This window comes from Gossypium hirsutum, chromosome A11 (genome assembly GCF_007990345.1).
Source record: "Gossypium hirsutum isolate 1008001.06 chromosome A11, Gossypium_hirsutum_v2.1, whole genome shotgun sequence".
NCBI lineage: Eukaryota > Viridiplantae > Streptophyta > Magnoliopsida > Malvales > Malvaceae > Gossypium > Gossypium hirsutum.
In genome coordinates this window covers 10,808,548-10,827,236 of record NC_053434.1, presented here as the reverse complement: position 1 = coordinate 10,827,236, position 18,689 = coordinate 10,808,548, and the positions used below count along the sequence as shown (strand labels likewise).

The 18,689-nt window shown below is 34.8% G+C and overlaps 1 protein-coding gene and 1 non-coding gene across 2 annotated transcripts; both read right to left on the bottom strand.

Moving 5' to 3' along the window:
* Nucleotides 1-747: 747 nt before the first annotated feature.
* On the bottom strand, nt 748-820 carry TRNAF-GAA (transfer RNA phenylalanine (anticodon GAA)). The gene has a single exon. It is a non-coding gene; the product is annotated as a tRNA-Phe (tRNA).
* Nucleotides 821-1,420: 600 nt separating this feature from the next.
* On the bottom strand, nt 1,421-17,695 carry LOC107924589 (paladin). The gene is made up of 19 exons (XM_016855102.2): nt 17,059-17,695; nt 16,542-16,673; nt 15,721-15,792; nt 15,318-15,388; nt 15,095-15,194; nt 14,909-15,007; nt 14,006-14,132; nt 12,619-12,752; nt 12,474-12,533; nt 12,007-12,242; nt 6,391-6,820; nt 5,369-5,692; nt 4,648-5,250; nt 4,335-4,508; nt 3,630-3,857; nt 3,255-3,538; nt 2,540-2,827; nt 2,237-2,359; nt 1,421-1,982 (listed from the first exon to the last, which is right to left on the bottom strand). Exons 1-19 carry the CDS (start codon nt 17,206-17,208, stop codon nt 1,850-1,852), a joined length of 3,768 nt encoding a protein of 1,255 aa, XP_016710591.1. The 5' UTR covers nt 17,209-17,695; the 3' UTR covers nt 1,421-1,849.
* Between the last annotated feature and the right edge of the window lie 994 nt (nt 17,696-18,689).

Sequence of the window (18,689 nt, the reverse complement as noted above, 5' to 3'; positions counted from 1 at the left end):
GCATAATTAAGAGCTCCAAAACCATAATATGACGTAAAGCAATCAATATCTAACACAATTCCTCCTAATATATATAATAAAACTTAAATATTTGACATTATTAAATTTTTTACCGATTTATATGTTGACTATTAAATTTATTATTGTACATTGATTTATAATTCATATGAATAAAAAAATTCATTACCTAAATTTGTTTTGATTTTAATATAAATATTTTAGATAATTGAATTCAAATTACTTAAAGAGAATCAAGATTTCATATATCCAAAACGAATATTTATTTATATGTTTAAAATTATTGTTTAGATTTAAAAGTTTTTTGAAAAACAAGTTAATAAACTCTAATATTTTTCAAGAATATAATTAATACTTTTAATTATAATTAAAAAATAAAAATAAGAAGAAGAAAAAAAAAGATACATCTCTTATTTAGATATAACTTTTAAGAAACTAATTTAAGATGTTAAAGAGTATTGATATTAAAAAGATAATTACAAATTCGACCAAATTATTAGATAAATAGATATAACAACACATCCCATATCTGTAACTCTGAAAGATTCAGTTCAATTGCTAAAAACTATATCTTTATAAGTTGAATAAATTACTATATTGGCGAACTTATGGGAAAGGTCAGATATTTTAGAATTAAAATGTGGGTCTAATCCAAAGGAGAAAAAAGAACCGATATTGTGGGACTCTCGGGCCTAAGATAAGGAAAATAATGTCAAAATGTGAAAACTATGCGGTGAGCGTGGATCGAACACGCGACCTTCAGATCTTCAGTCTGACGCTCTCCCAACTGAGCTATCCCCGCTTGTTGTGTCGCTTTGTAATTTTTTGTTATTCAACACGAGACCCTCCCGAATTGCGAAGGGGAAATTAATCCACGTTTGTTTTGCTTCCCAAAGAAAACCCTCCTTTCTAAAAACATTCTCTTTTTGTCCCCTTAATTTGTTTTTTCTTGACTAGCAGACCAAAGGTATATTGTGATTAAGGTTAACCATATTTCATTCAAAGAAGTTGAGGAGGGGTTCTCAATGAATGACTCTGTTTGTTTCTGTTTGCAGGTATTAGCTGGAAGTCAGCCCCGTCTTATATTGTGAATTCATGTGATTGGCTATAACGTGTCAGCCAGCAACATTTACATTATTAACGTTATAACATTCTATATTTGTTTGCACATATTTTGGGACCGACTTTGGTCATCAGTGTAGGACAAATATAAAGACAGTTATGTCGATGAATTTGAGACATACCCTTTTAAGACATTGTTTCCTGCACAAAATCGAATGGTAGACTTTCAGGTCCCTATGCATCGTCTTGGTCTTTAAAGAATCTTCTTGTTTTTTTTTTTTTAATGCTTTCTATTTGTGTTCACTTTTACAAATATTAATAAGACAGATAAAAAGCAAGATGAAAAGAAAAAAGAACCTTACATTTAAATTGATGTTTAGATACACTGTATCCTTACAAGCCAAATAGTACAATTCTATAATAGCAAACTGATCAACAATAAACAATTCTCTTGCAGTAACAAATATTTCAATGTTTTCTGTTTGGGTTTTAACTTAGTTTTGTTCTACAATTGTCATCCTGTATTTTCTTTTTCCTTGAATAAAAATGGTATATTGACTCTACTCCTTGAACCTCAGCAACATAGAACTTGGACACTTATACCCTAGTCTTTTGAGTTGCCTTTAACTTATGATCCTGTGAATTTGTACCTGATAATTTATGCCCCCTACTCGAACTGAATGGGTTGGGGCAGTATAATAAGAGGAATTAGGACCTGTACTGTACATGCATTCTCTTTCAATTATGAAGAGGATTATAATATGGAAAATTATTTATCGATTCTAAGGTTATTACAGAGATGGCCAAGTTCAGGTCTTGCAACCATCCAAGATGTGAATTTTGTCTCATTTGGAGATGTGCAGTACAGGTAAGACCGGAATGTGATGAGGAAAAAGTAACGCCTGCAAATGAACAAATACTAGGCGTCATAATGTTTAACTCATCAAAATAAGGAACCCTTCCTCAATCTATCATACTATAATTTTCAAAATCGTAAATGAAGGAAAAAGGATCCACTCTAGGAACCGTCAAGTTTAATTAGCAATAATTAACTAAAGAGTACCGCGACCTTGAAGCTGGACCCATCAATCACAAAGGCACACTTGTGAGCATGCCACTCAGTGAATGCAGTAAAATCAAGATGCTTAGAACTAACCTTAAAGCCTTGATGCCAATATCCATTAGGTATGCTTGATGCTCATCGTCATCATGGGGAACCTGCTCAAGTTCCTTACTATAATGAAGGATATCATCTCGTAAATGCCCTGCACCAGCACACCTTCACAAAAATGGAAGAAGCTCAGCACCATTAAAGGGTAAAAAGAGCCAAGATGTTGCTGGTTAAACAATTTGGGGGGATAAAAAAATGACTGCCCAAAAATATGAAACAAACTAAAAGCAATGGAAAAAAATTTGAAGATTTAAATAAAGGGACAAGAGAAAAAGAAATAAGACACACCTTTCAATAATGATATCAACATCTGCTTTGCTTTTCGGACCATCTATGAGAACTCTTGTAAGGCTTAGTATGTCACGATAATCACCCATCCTTCGTGCTTCTTCTTCAGAAGTCTGAAGTGACATGCTTTCTTCAGGTGGAGAATGTAGATGAGCATCAGCCAATGATTGTGTAACATTGGATGTCCCATAGTTCACCTCTGCATCAAGTCTGCAGCAGATAATTGCCATTCCATATGCAACTCCGCCAAACCCAGTATGTGATACATAAAGGTAACACCCGGAGGAGCTGTAGAAGACATCATTCCAGCTTCAGAAAAAATGATTTAATTCAAAGGAACCGCTTTAGAACATATCCACGACTACAGTTCCTTCTCTTTGGTTAAAATAAAATCTTTACCTCAAAGCCCCCATAAGCAATAACAAAGAAAATAGCTTTCCAAATTCATGGTATCATAATAAGGAAAAAAAAATGCTGTTGTGCTTTTTTGAAACTACAATAGTAAGGGTATTTTAGTTGGCAGTAGCAATTTCTTAACAAAATGATGGCAGTTCAGTGTTTATTGTCTTCCCCCACTTTGAAAGAAATTCTGTATATCAGGCTGATGAAATTATCTCTTCATATTGACAAACTTATGTAGAACCAGATGCAAACAAAGCTTCGTAGAAATAACTTCAAAAGAATGATGAATGACACATTATCTAGATATACTTACTCATCTTTACAGCTCTGGATTTCATCCACATCAGAAGCTAAAGCCTCCCTCTCTCTAGTTAATGGTATCCTCTTATATACTATATTATACCCTTCATCTTTTAGAGTAGCATATACTTCAGCAGGTGTCTTCACATCATCAGCAAAGATATTTTCCCAGTACCCTACAACACTGGACTGATTTGATGATGGGTTATATTCTTCGCGATGCAGAAGCATTTGACCACCAGACTGTCTAACCTCAGACAATATATCTTCCTTTAGCCGTGCTTCCATATGTTCCACCTGCATTATGACCATAATGCAAGAAGCTAACTTAAATATTTGGTGCTAAATAACTAATCGTAAACAGCAAACCACATCATGGATGACATACCACAAGGCCAGTAATTCCAACATGCTTTAGGGTTTCAACAGGTTTATTTAATTCTCTCAGTACAAATGGTGTGCCATTAATGTACACAACTGCCTCTTCTCTCAGGTCAGTTACCACCACTTTCTGACCAGAAAATCCTGCATTGACCTTGGCACCAAGATATGCCAGCATCTCTTTAGCACCAATAATTGTTGGAGTAGCCATGCTATAAACAGGGTATCCATCCACCTGGAACAAATAGGTTCAGAGGCATATAATATAAGGGTTTTGCAAAGGAGTGACACCAATAGGATAAGAGGCACTAACTAAACTACGTGTGTTGAATGCAAGCCTAATTATTGACGAAATTCAATCTGATACAAGTGAAAAAAATCAAGAAAAGGAAAGCCATATTTCCATTTACCATATAAAAAGACTTTTGACACAATTTGACGAACCGCGTTGAGTAAGACATTACATATCTCATTCCAGTAAACTTTGAAATGGACTCTTGGAAAGTTAAATATTCACTTCAAATCTTCAATGCATCAGGTAGATTTAACAGGAAATACCTATCTCATGGACAACATTTATTACAAAAAGATAACTTTTAAAACATCTATTGAATATACTAAATATATCCAACTCCAAGGTAGAAGGACCTAAATAAGATGGCCTTAACTTATGCATACAACCCAAGAAAGTCATTTTTCCTTTTTAACATACCTTAAACACATGTGGTGCACCACGAATTTGGATGTGGCTGGAAGTTCTCTGACCAGGAAAGAAGTACATTTTAAGTATAGAACCTTTTCCTAAAACAGAACCATTGCGTGCCTTCACAATGGCCTCCATGACAGCATCTCCATGCTGTGATTCAAGTGATGCTCTCAACTCCTCCTGCATTATAAAAAACCAAAAATTGTTGCAAAAGCATATTTAAAAGAAAAAAAATGTAAAAATGTAAAAATATAACAATCTTAGAAACAATGTATTCATTAAGCCTTTAGTTTGATTCTAGACACAGAAGAAGAATTACAGGAACAGTGAAAAATCGCCCAGGCCTTAATCTTATACTCGATTTCATTGCTAGGATCTCTGGTCTCTGATGCAACCAATCCTCAAATTTCATCAAGCATTCTCCTTGTCCACAAAATCCATCAAATGCTTCACTTCCAAGATATGCAGCGAAGGCAATTAAACAAAAGTACCGCTCCAAGTACTCAGCTCCACGGTTCAGTGCTACTCTCCTCACCCTTGGCTCAACATGCTGTTGGTTGAATACTTTCCTGTATTGAAGAACTGCTTGTCGTATGTTCTGTAGTGCTGAACATCTATCAATGATTGCATCTAGGGCCTCACGGCACTCCACTCCATTATCAAATAATCTTGTTATCTTCCACAACAGTAGGATATCATCAATGCCAAATGCACGGCCATGCTCATTTTTAGTTCTTACTTTAACAGTGCTAGCGGTCAATCTAGAGGCATCACTTTTACTTTCTTCACCACTTGACGAGCTCCCATCGGGATGTTCATGTCTCATCTCATCAAGCAGAACTTTAATTGGTCTCCCATTATCAATTCGAAGCTTCACAAGGCAAGCTATTACAGTACCAGTTGTTGTCCTCCCTCTTCCCATCTATGAAAAGAAAGGGACAATCACATTTAGGAGAGAATGGGGAAAAAGGAAAATAGAGAAACTTAACAAGCCTCTCAAATCCATATAGTACGTCAAAACAATTTTTAAAATGAAATACCTGGCAATTGAATACAAAAGCAGTACGCTCTGAAACAGAAGCAATGTTTTTAGCCACTGTATCAAAGTCAGAACTTTTGGGAGCTTTGCCATCTGTAATGGGCACACGTGCATATTTAATAGGAAAACCATCATCCTCTAAGCATTTAAAAACCTCTAATGGAGTTCGTACAGAATCAGAGTTGACATGCTCCCAAGCATCAAATATTTGCCCATCATCTGTCTCATGAATGACCATTATAGCACCCTCATAGCGTTTAGCTTCTCGCAGGATGTCTTCCTTCAGTCGAGCTTCCATTTTTTCCACTCTCTCACGATCAATTCCCTGTATGGAGATATCAATTTAGACTCCAGCAACCACTGCCAATCAATTTATATATCAATTGAATGGAGATATCAACTTTCTCCACTCTTTTTGAAATACCCATGTTTATTTCATATATAACTGCCAATATTTCAATCAATTACTGCCAATCAAATTATTATATTCCTGGCATACACAATTCTGATTAGTCCATTCTACAAGTAATAGGATAGTCCAATGTGGTTTTTACTGCATTTTGGACAAAATAAAATGAACGTCTCCACCATCTCATGATGACATATAAATGCATAAGTTAGCGTCAGCATCCTAGTATCCAAGAATTTTTCTGATCAACTGTTTTTATAACATGCTTAGCCTATTTCTCAAATATTACTATGGAAAAATAAAACTGCAATAAACAGTCGAGACAGCTGAGTATAGCATGCTTCAACAAAGTGCCTTTTCCCTTGAGAGCCCACTTCATTTTTTAGAAAAATGTTACCAAGCAACATGGATATGGATCAACTAATTTTCTTTCTACACATACTAATATATGATGGCAATGAGTGATAAATCAAAACTGATGCTTCAGTAAGCTCAATAACTCGTACTATAATGTGTGAGAAACATCTCAACTAGAGATCCTTTGGTCCCATAGCTATTCCACAAGATCCTGAACAAAATAGTAACAGATATAACAATAAGTAGACATAATTTACCGTGTACTCCAACATGTTTTTATAGGGCCTCTCAGCCTCACGGAGAACAAATGGCTTTCCATTAATGTAGATGACAGGTTCTTCCCGCATATTGTGCCAAAAAACTGGACGACCACCTTTGGAGCTGCCAATCCTTTGAATGACAGATCGAATTCCATCAATAGTTGGATTAGCAACTCCATAAACTGGAAACCCAGGGACCTCTCTGAAATTAGGAGCACCCTCTACTCTCTCTGGTAAGCTTGCATTTTGACAACCAGGACAGTGGTCACTTTTTAGGACAGTCTGGCTCCCGAGAACCTCCCCATTCCTCAGAGCAGCAACTACACCCACTTCATGAGGGCGACCATCAGCAGATTCAACAACCATTGTCAAAGATGGGTTCAGACTTGCATATCCAAGTGCACCCATAGGATCTCTCCGAAGCAACCTGAGCCAATACATTGTCAATTAATGCATGCACTAACGCACATTCCATATTTGGGTTGTTTTCTTTTAAAAATGAATTTGAAATCAAATTTAGCATTGCATTGAGAATAAGAAAATGAACATTCACAATGAGTCAAGTTTAGCATTCATCCAAAATAATTTTCTAAGCATACTAAGTTGCTATGAATGCATTTATGCTTCTTCATTCCTTCACTAAAGCATCTCTTCAAGACATATGTTGGGAAAGCTGCTGCTGCTCGTTCTATGTTCTATTATAACGAAACTGTTTTTCTACTTGGGTCTTGAATAGGTCATTTGTGTTGAGATTGGTCCACTTGAATGTGGCATAAAACAAAACTGTTTGGGGCTGCAATTAATTCTGGGTAAAAGTAGATTGGGCTTAAGCTAATAGGTGATTTGGACAATTGTTGAATAAAATCATTCATTGGACGAGGCTATGCAGACGTAGAACTGTTGTGTCTGAATTGCGTTAAGAAAGATCAGTTGTGTCGATTCTTTTCGGCTCTTTCTTTTTTGTTGCTTGCTTTCATTCTAACTACCGTTACAACAAACATCAAGCAAAATTAATTTATCATATTTGCAAACTAATTATTTTTTACTTGGTATTAGAACAGGCTTCAAAAGTTATCTGAAAGTGATCTTTTGTTCCGTCTACAACCATGGACTCCATGAAGGAAAGTAGTTCAATTACTCGATCCCCGTTGCTACTTGATACAGCGAACTATGCTTATCGGAATGCTCGAATGAGGGCTTTCATTATGTCTGTCAACGAAGCAGCTTAGGAAGCTATTGAAGATGGGTGGCCTCAGCCTACTGTAATTGTTGTTGATGGCACCACATGCCCTAAAGAAAGAAACAAATACACAAATGCAGAAAGAAGGGCTTCTCATGGAAATTCACAAGCCCTAAATGTCATTTTTAATGGAGTTGACTTGGACCAACTTAAAATCATCTCTGTATGTGAATCTACTAAGGAGACATGGACAATCTTGAAAAGCTAACATAAAGGAAATGATGTTATACGCATATCTAAACTTCAAATTTTAACAAGAAGTTTGAAATTTTGAAAATATTTGAAAACGAAAACAACTCTGAGTTTTATGCAAGATCATGTGAGATTTCTAATGAGGCTTTCTATAGTGGTGAGTGTTTTTCTGATGATAAATTGGTACGCAAAGTGTTGAGATCTTTATTAGAACGGTTAATCATTAAAGTCACGACAATAGAGGAGACCAAAGATATTACCGCTCTCAAGCTAGACGAGTTAATAGGCTCAACCTTTGAGGTGCTGAATATGGATGAAGCAAAACGTGACAAAATGGGTTTGCCAAAGAACATGGCATTCATTGCTCAAAAGGTTATTCCAACAGTTAAACAGACAATAGGGGACATTGATGAGATAAAAAAGATATTAGTCTTGCTCACCAAAAGCATGAAGAGGATCACCAACGGCTACAAATCTTATTAATAGAGTGCCCAATAAAACTCTAAACTATAGATCTTTTTTCAATCTTTTTAAAGATAGTTTTCCTAACTCTAAATTGATAACAGATTTACCGAGTGTAGTGCTTTTGTTCATCTTCAAAATCAGGGTAAACTAGATTCAATAATTGATTAAGAAAAGACTAGGAATATACAACATAGGAATTCTAATAATGGGGAAGGTGAATTTATGATAGACACAAAAATTAATAATGTTAATGTTGTTAATAAAAAGGAGTATAAATGTGTAGAGTTTGATTATGAAAACAGAAAAGAAACAAAGTTGTTGATTTACTCAAGAAGAAATCGTAATCAAGGTGGAATCCACCAGATTCATCACCAAGAATCCGACTCGCAGGAATTGTCAAAAGTTTAGGTAAAACTCATAATATGACCAATAAATTTTCTAGTCTAGATATTCTAATTGCTAAAAGAAAATGTGTTAGAAATGCTATCAGATATCCCATGTCTAAATTTGCCTCCTATAAAGCCTTGTTTTCGACATTCTTAGCCTTGTTTCATGTCTCAATACCGTGAAAATAACAAAAAATGTCAAAAGATGCTTTACAGGTTCCTGAATGGAAGGAGATTGTTTTAGAGGAGATGCGTGCTCTTGAAATAACAAATACATGGGAACCAGTGGAATTACTTGTAGGAAAAAAAATGGGTTGTAAATTGATGTTCACAACCAAATTCAGATCGGATGGATCTTTAGACAGATACAAAGCTCAATTGGTGGCTAAAGGGTACACTCAAATGTATAGGATAGATTATCTTTGAGACATTTCCTCCAGTAACTAAGTTAAATTCTGTTAGAGTTGTTTTATCTATTGTTATTAATCTTGATTGTTCTTTACAGCAACAATGTGAAGAATGTTTTCCTAAATGGGAAATTTGAAGAAGTTTACATGAATCCTCCTCCAAGTTTTGAAGAAAAATTTGAAACTCAAGTATGTAAGCTTGATAATGCTCGAGAATAACGTATTTTTATGTATTAATCATGTGTTTATTCTGGGCTTGATCCTACTAATTTGAGCTATTTATGTCTTTTTATCGATTAGGGACTGATTTGGAGGCAAAAGCAAAATTAAGGGATAAAAGTGCGAATTTGGAGACACAATGGGCTGATATGCGACGCAGGAAAAAGATTGTGCAAAAAGTGCAAGCATGGAAGACACAAGGACTAAAAACGCAAAAAGAAGAGATTTTATTTTATAAGACTCCATTTTATTAGGATAATTAATATTAAGATAATTATTAGGATTATTTAATTTTAGGATTTTATTTTAATTATCTTTATTTATCTTTAATTAATTGTATTTATCTTTTTAGAATTTAAGTTAAATTAGACTATCTCCCTATCACTATAAATAAGGGGTGAAATAACTCTATTGGGGGTTCATCTTTTTCTGTAAACACTCTCCCCCTGAAAGTCTAGGCTTTTGTTTCTTCATATTTTCTTTCAATAAAATTCCCTTTTCCATTTTTATATTTATTTTCTTTTCCACCATTATCATGAGCCACTAAAACCTATCTAGCCGAAAGTTGTCAATATTCTTCAAAAAAGGTTCTTGAGGCCTAGAATCCATACTTAGCCTTCTCGCCAAGTATTCATCGTTTCTCCATACTACGGGTTGACGCTTCCGTCCATGGCCCTTAAGAAGTAAGCTTTTCAGCATATGCAAAGGCGGCCGCTTTGTATGTTTTGAAAGGATTGCATAGTCGATTCATTAACTTACTGCGTCAGAGGTTGGCGAGCCAAAGAGACGAAATGGTGTGGGATTCGCCAGTGAGAAGCGTTGATCTAGCATAGATTACTAGCTAGAGTTAGGTTCCCTAAAAATCGTAAGTCTAATCTTTAGAGCTGGTGGTCGTAGGCGTCCTCTTCCACTATAACTAGCTTACTTGAGTTGAGAAGGGTTATTTAAAAGCCGAGGATTGAACCCAAGGCGGAATGAGACAACTGGAGGCTGAAATCTACCAATAAGAATTTCTTTTCCTTTAACTCTCTTTATTATTTTTATTAATTTCGTAATCACAATTTCAGTCAACTTTAGATTCTGTTTTTTCATTTTTTTCAAATCAAATCTTTAATTCTGTTATTTTTATTTTCCCTCTGTCACGCAGGTTTTCTTGGGCACGATTCTGCCTAGGATTTCGAGAAACAAACATTCGTATAATCCGGTCCCTGAGGATTCGACCCTACTTCCCATTTACTGTTCTTTTTCATTATTTCTACTATTTTATAGGGAATAGAATATTTTTGGTGCTCTCAACGACCGCATCAAAGCAATCTTTGTATGGTCTAAAGCAGTCTCCTCGAGCTTGGTTCGAACGGTTCACTTAGGTTGTTAAAAAATAAGGTTACTCATAAGGGCAAGCTAATCACACAATGTTCTATCGACACTCACAAAGAGGTAGAATAACAGTTATTATAGTTTATGTCGATAATATTATTCTTACAAGAGATGATGTGGATGAAATAAGGCGACTTAAGGAGCATCTAGCATTGGAGTTTGAGATCAAAGACTCGGATCCTTTAAAATACTTCATTGAAATAGAAGTTACTCAATCAAAGAAGGGTTTTGTGGTCTTTCAGAAAAAATGTGATTGGTCTTTTAAAGGAGACTGGGATGAGTGGTTGCCGACCAGTTGACACACCAATTGATCCAAATGTAAAATTCGGAAATAAAGAAGGAAGATCAGTTGATAAAGCACAATACTAGAGATCAGTTGGTAAGTTAATCTATTTATCACATACAAGGACAGACATAGCTTTTACAGTAAGCTTAGTGAGTCAATTTATACACTCCCCAATGGAGGAATATGAAGAAGCAGTGTTTCGGATTCTGAGATACTTGAAGAGTTCACCTGGCAATGGCATATTCTTCAAGAAATCCGAACAAAGAGGAATTGAAGCTTATACAGATGCAAACTTGACAGACTCGGTAACAGATAGAATATCTACATCAGGGTATTGTACATTTGTTTGGGGAAACCTTGTGACTTGGGAATTTGTGAAATGATGTGGTTAAAATAAATTATGGAAAAGCCAAGGAAATCAATAACTTCACCAATGAAGTTGTATTATGATAGTAAAGCTACCATTAGCATTGCTCACAACCTAATCCAGCATGACAGAACTAAACATGTTGAGATTGATAGACACTTTATCAAGAAGATGATTGAAAAAGGCCAAATGTACACTTCAAAACAACAAATTGCTGACTTACTCACCAAAGTGTTCTCTAAGACAAACTTTGATTTTCTTGTAAGCAAGTTGGGCACGATTGATATATATATATGCACCAAATTGAGGAAGGGTGTTGAAATACGGGTTGAAACCCCGGATATTTTGTTTATGTTATTTAGGTAGATAAATCTTAGAATAATCAATTGAGATTTTCTAGGAATTTTTTTTTAATCTTTTACTAGTTTACTATAATAAGGAATTATTTTCCCAATTATGTTGTGAGTCCTCTATTTAAATTCAGTTCTTTACTTAATAAAATTATTGAAAATTTTCACCTGACTCACTCAATGACCCTTCTATTTTTTCTTTCAATAAGTAATACTTCTATATCAACTACTGCAAGGGTAAACTCACTATCATGAAGGATTGACACAAGTTCCAGAAAGTAAATTAGGAAACTTCTTATAACACTACTCCATTTCTATCTTTACCTGTGAATAATGCTATACAACTCTGGCCTTGCTTTCATCCAGTCTGAAAAACTGGTATGATCAAAGGAACTTGAACGAAGAGCTGCCCTCTCTGAATGAATATATACAGCAAAGCATATAAGAAAGTAATATCTCTCCAAGTACTCCACAAAAAATGAAAGTGATGCTTCTCTCTTCATCTCATCTGGTTGACGGAGAATGCTATTGCGATAAGTGGCAATTGCTTCTCTGAGGTTCTGTGCTTGCAGTTAAAGTAAAAACATCATGAGTTGTATTTACCTATTATAAAACTAAACGCCTTGCAGATCACAACCATAAAACCTTGTAACAAAAACTATATTATGGCAACTGCCTGCTCAGCAGAAATTTTCTCTCAAATGAAGATTTGCATTAAGCTTTAGAGCAGAAACTTGGAAGCTAAACCTGAATGAATGGATTCTTAAAAACCCTAAAGAAAGCACATCTACCTGCATAGAAGCACATTTGTCAATGACCTTGTCCACTTGTCGTTTCCCTTCAACACCACCCTAAGGGAATGTCACTATTTATAAGAAAAAAAGACCCAAGAGAATGTTAAAGAATCAACCAAGAACAAGTAGCAGCATTAAATACCTCTAGGACCCGAATCAGGCTCCTTATGAGTGTATATTCTCCTCTACAAATTGCCTCCTCAGAATTGGGCAGATTGTTAGTGATATTTGAACCAGAGTTGAAAACTCTCCCAATTGAATTGGTTCTTGGAATGCCTAGGTATTAGATATAAACACATTAGAAATCTGAATGTTACATTAAATCCTGTTACACATTTACACTACACAGATGAAGTAAATATAAGTCAAATATGATCAGAAAGCAGTGTAAAGCTGCAGATAACAAATAATAAATTTGATGCAAACCTGGTTATGATTTTTAACAGAGGTTCCTAGCACCATTTCTATAAAGTGGAGGGTCATCTTGCATTTTCTTGTTTTTCAAAATATTTAGTCAACAGGGATGTTGTAGCTTGATGCTAGACTCTTTAAATGAGGACTCAACATAAATTCATGCTAGGCCATTCAACAGAGGACAAGATAGCTTCATCGCTCGTAAAGCTCTCTAAAGTTCCAGTCAACCATACCAGATTAGTCAATCACAAGCTTTTCTTTCTCTATGTTACTATAGTTCTCTAAATGGCCCTTAGGGCACTTAGCCTCACCTTTAACTCCTAATAGTAACCTTCAAAGAAGACAACCCAAAAGAATTCAAAAAGCAGAAGAGAGTAAAAATAAAACTAAGTTTTGCTTCATACTAAATAGTTTTATCACATCTACTAGGTAGCATAGTAGAGAATTCTAAGACAACACGTAGCTAAATAAGAAGTTAGTTCAAGTTCAAAATTCCAACTGTACTTCACCTCAACAATCGTGCCTTTTCAAATACATGAGGATTCTCTTGGTGCTACAAATTCAAATCACTATCACAAAGGATCCGATAGTCTACTAGCCATAAATCGTAAAAAGTATTCAATCCAAAAATTTATGTGATTCGATGACGAATTTGGTTCTAAGGAGAGAAGCAACAATTGCATTCAAGGAAGCATGTTATCATTGAATAAATTAATAAAAAAGATTTTAATATAGAAAGGGGAATCAGTAACTTTCAAAGAACATTTCACTTGAAAGCTTTTCAAGGACAATAAGAAAGATTTGATTGACCAATACAAAGTGAGAAAGATGAGGAAACCCTTATTTCTTCTAACATCTAATCAATTTCAGTCACAAATGTTACAAGGATTGGCCCAGTCAGCAACCTATGTCGTCATATATTGTTATGAGGTCAGTATTGGCATAAAAAAGGTGCAAACAAAACATATGAAATGAGAAATTTCAAGCAAACCAAAAACTGAATATCCCAATAGAATAATGTAAAGATATTTTTATTGACATTAGGGATGGCATAAATGATTGAAAATTTGTAGCTTGTTTATGTTAAAATTGCACAAATAAAGAGACACCACTACCTGAAGCTCCGATTCTGTTGAGATAAACTAAAGTTGCAATAACCATGCCAGTAGTGGTTCTTCCTCGTCCCATTTGACAATTAAATATAACCTCAGTGCTTATGTTAGCTTGAGAAATTTTATTAACCTGGAAACAGAAAGGAAGAAATAGATGATAAAATACTTATCAGAATGGTTCGATGTGTGGATATTAATCCTTACATATTTGATTATATCATAAAACCGCAAGATTGGCTTCATATACAAATATTCCTTATGCAGAAAACAAAATATAATGATCATTAAAGTAAAGTAACCAAAGAATTTGATCAAATAGACAAATACTGCCATGGCCGTACCAAGGCTTCCATATAGAAGATATCCGAGCACCAATACAGGCACTTCTATGATGATCTTCAGTTTAAAATGAAAAATCAAGATTTTGAGTCACCATACTCCTGACATTTGCAAAACATGTAAATACGTAAGCTTCTCCTAATTATTTACTTCTTTTTTTAATAGGAAAACTATCTAATAAGTTCATTGAGAACTAGATATTTATTTACTACATGAGATTTTGCAGCACTTCTATGTGTTTCTACATAAGTCACAGAGCTCAAAAGAAAGAAGGGGAAAAGTACCCACTAATTTCCAATCAGCCAACCCAAGAGAAAAACTCACAGAAAATTCAATCTCTCAAAAGCCCTCCACCATTGCTGTTAAAGAAAAGTTGCAGTCAAACAGTACCAAACCCAAAAACACACCGAGACATAAATTTGGGAGGGAGATATGTGGTTGTCCATGTATTAGAAGAAATTTAGTAGAAAGTATGTAACAAAGTCGAAGGAGGATGACTAAAACTGCTAACATGATTTTAATTATTCAAAACAACAAGCAGAATAAGGCCAATAACTTGGAACTCACCAGAATATCAAAATCTAGCTCCTTTGGTGACTTCTCATCTGTTATAGGCACACGCTCATAGTCAACATGGTACCCAGCAAGTTGCAATTCCTCATATACCTATACTAGTGAAACCAAAAAGTGTTTGAGATGATAATTCAAACTTTGAGCAGATCATTCGCGTCTCTTACTTTCCAAAGCTTATACCTCTAATGGTGTTTTCACTGAATTACAGGATACTTGTTCCCACTGGTCCACCATCTCACCATCTGGCAGTTCATCAGTGACAAGGATCTTATTTCCATATCTGCCATGTCAGATTTCCAAATAAAATTTGCCACCACACATAGCAGGAAACCAATGGTAAAGAAATCAAAGTAACATAACATTTACAAATCGTGATAAACAAAAAGTGGATCAAAGGAAATACCTTGCAGCTTCCATCAAAATATCTTCCTTTAATCGAGCTTCCATTTGCTCAACTCTATCCCTATTGATTCCCTATTCAATATAAAGGCTACATGTCAGCTGGCTAGCACATGCATGCACACTGTATGATATGGATATAGACATTGTATCTAAAACCACAGTACATTTTTAATCATTTGGGCACCATTGACTCACGCGAGATAAGGAAACTACGCAAGATAAGGAAACTAAATGACTAGTTGATAATAGAACCACAAACTATTAATGCATACATGGCAGCGCTGCAAAAATGAAGTATCTATTGGGACCATTCATTGTTCATGAAATAAAGAAACAGTGATAAAGCCAGAAACCAGATGTTAAAACTAGAAGAATTATCTAAAAGTTTCCTCATGCTAACATACCGTATATTCAAGATTGGAGAAGGGCCTTTCGACATCACGCAAAACAAAGGGATGCCCATTTATGTATACAACCTATTTAAGCGTAAAGAAAACATATATAATTAGAAGAAGCAAATTGTTAAATTAACAAAGTCTAAAATAGTTTGACTTTTATGTAAAACAATGTGTACACCACAATCAAGACAATCTCATCATAAAGTTTCAGATGAATAAATAATAAATACATGGATTATATTTCCATTTTTAAAATCAACAAAACCATAGCAAGCAATAAGATATGTTATCTTTTATTGGCATAGAAAAATTGCTTTTCATTTTTGCAGGATGATTGGAGCATGGAGGAGAGAATTTATGGTTCAAAGTTAACTCATTGAAATTATTTAGAAAAATAAAATAAGATTTATGACGAAAGTAACAGTGACCTACAACCTCTGAATCTACTAGTTCAGCTAGATCTATGACAACAGGGAAGAAGCAAAGAGAATAATTGTTTTCCAGAAGAAGCAGGTTCAGCCAGGTACAAGTAAGCCTTGCTCGCCAGTTTTTGGTTATTTTGTGGCATGTGACTTTCGTTTAAGTTATCAGCTTCTTTCAAGTGTTGACTTTATATTATGCTTCCACATTAATCTTATCTTTAATATCATGATTTGTCCTGAAACTTAAATCAGATTTCTACTTTTCTCCCAATTCTCAAATTTTATTTTTATAAAATAATTATGTTTTCAGTGATAGATCGAAGTATCCGAAATGTCAACTAAATTGTGCAGTCTGTCCAGGGCCTTATCAAAAAACAGAAATCAATTGGTGAGAAACCAATTTACCGGTTCTTCTCGAAGACTAATCCAAAGAACGTGTGCTTGTTTCCCATCTTTCTGAGCTCCAATATGATTAAGGACATTTTGGATTCCAACAATTGTTGGAATGGCAACACCATGAACACGCAATGAATCTGCCTGTTAATAGTAGACCAGAAAACAAAGACAAGGAAAGGACTTAAAAGAATGAAATTTAACAAAATAGATCATGCCGTAAGTTAAAGAGTTATCAATCAAACTGACACTCCAATATGCAAGCATGGCAGCATCTGCATATATATATACTTAGAAGGGCATAGTAAACCAGAATCTCAATAGTTCAGCCTATAACTACAATTACAATTTAAAGCACCTATGACATTACCACACTGCTTATCTAAGTATAAACAATATCCAACAGAAACCATTCATTAAGAACTTAAGAAGGACGTGAACTACTTCACCCTTCTACTTATTAACCTGTAAATGTGTCGAGAAATCTCTAGAAAGGTTTAAAAAAGAAGAAGAATTAAAGAGAAAGAACCTGACGGTAATTGGGAGCACCATCGATCTGGGGAGACAAGCGCTTGTTTTGGCAACCAGGGAAATGGTCGCTCTTGAGAATGGTCTTTTTACCCAACACAGATCCCCCTCTCATCTTCATCACTTGCTCTATCTCCTTTGGTATCGACATCTTATCATGCAAAACACTTCAATCCTCCTCAAGATTTCAACTATACCCTTTTTCCTTAAAAATTCTAATGAACCCAATACCAGCTTAGAAGACAATGCAAAGAAAATTCACTTCAATCCCTCCCAAGATTCCAACTATACCCCTTTAATTGATAATTCTAAGGAACCCAATGCTAGAAAATAAATGAAAAGAAGAAAGAGTTTGATAATGCCAAGCAAAGGGCTCAACTTCAATCGTTTCCAGATTGGAACTTGACCATTCTCCTTTATATTTCTAAGAATCCAATGGCAGAAAAAAAAAAACTTTTACTTTTTAGCTTGAAAGAATGGCAAAGTAAAGGGTTGTGGTACTAGCATAACAGAGAATACGGAAGATTTAAAAAAAAGTGGAGGACTTTTTTTGGTGCATGTTTTAAGACTAAATAACATAAACAGAGAGACAAGGGAGCCTTGTTGTTGAATCAATCCATTTACGACAGAATGATGTGAACCTTTTTTTTTGTCCGTTTTTTCTTCCCGAACAGATTAGCAACGTGGAAGACATGTTTTTAGAGAGATATAATTAATGGTATACTATTAGCCATTAGGAATATTATTTCGTCAAATCCACTCTAATCAAAACATTTCAACAATTAAATTATATTAGATTTGCTTTGCTTTCCTCGTGTTTAAAATGGGCAAAAAAGACACAGTGCTTCCTTATCTCTTTGGGCTTTGCTTTTTAGTGAAATTCTTAGAAAGTCAGCAACTCATTGATCTTTAGAAGTAAATGGGAAATGTGAAGCTAATGCTAATGCTAATGCTAATGCTGGCATGGCATGGCTTGGTTGGCATGGAGTACACAGCAAATGCTGTTTTTCTCTCACCCCATAACACTCTATTTGTCTGCTTCCGAAAATGAATTTTCTTATTCGTTTTCAATCTGATTTAGTCATCATAAACTTATTTTAAACATAAACTTACATTTTTTAAAGAATTCAATGTTTACAAATTATTAGAACATTAGCTCGATCTAGAAATTTTCCAAAATGTGTCTGTCAGGTTGGGAACCGTGTCTTCAAAAGTCATAAAGAAGAACAAAAGAAACTGTCGTATTCAATTCATTTTACTTAGTTCACAATTTAATTGCCCTTCTTTGATTCGTTCCTCTGCTCTCTTTCTTGCTATACAAACTATAATGAAAAAAGCACTTAGACAAGCTAATGTTTGTCATTTTTGATAATATTACATGGATATCATGTGTTATCAGCTGTTACAATCCACCAAAGGCATTAAAATAATAAAGGCAGGATATTTGCTTATGTCGGTTCCAAATTATGTCTAATAATGATATTAACGCATGACAATGTGATGCAGTGTCCATCATATCTTATCTGATATGATCTCATTACATCATCAGATTACTTGTCTGTTCTTCAACTTCAACTACTCCAGTTTAGTCATTTGGGTTCTTATCTATGATTTAAGACACTTTCGTCTGAG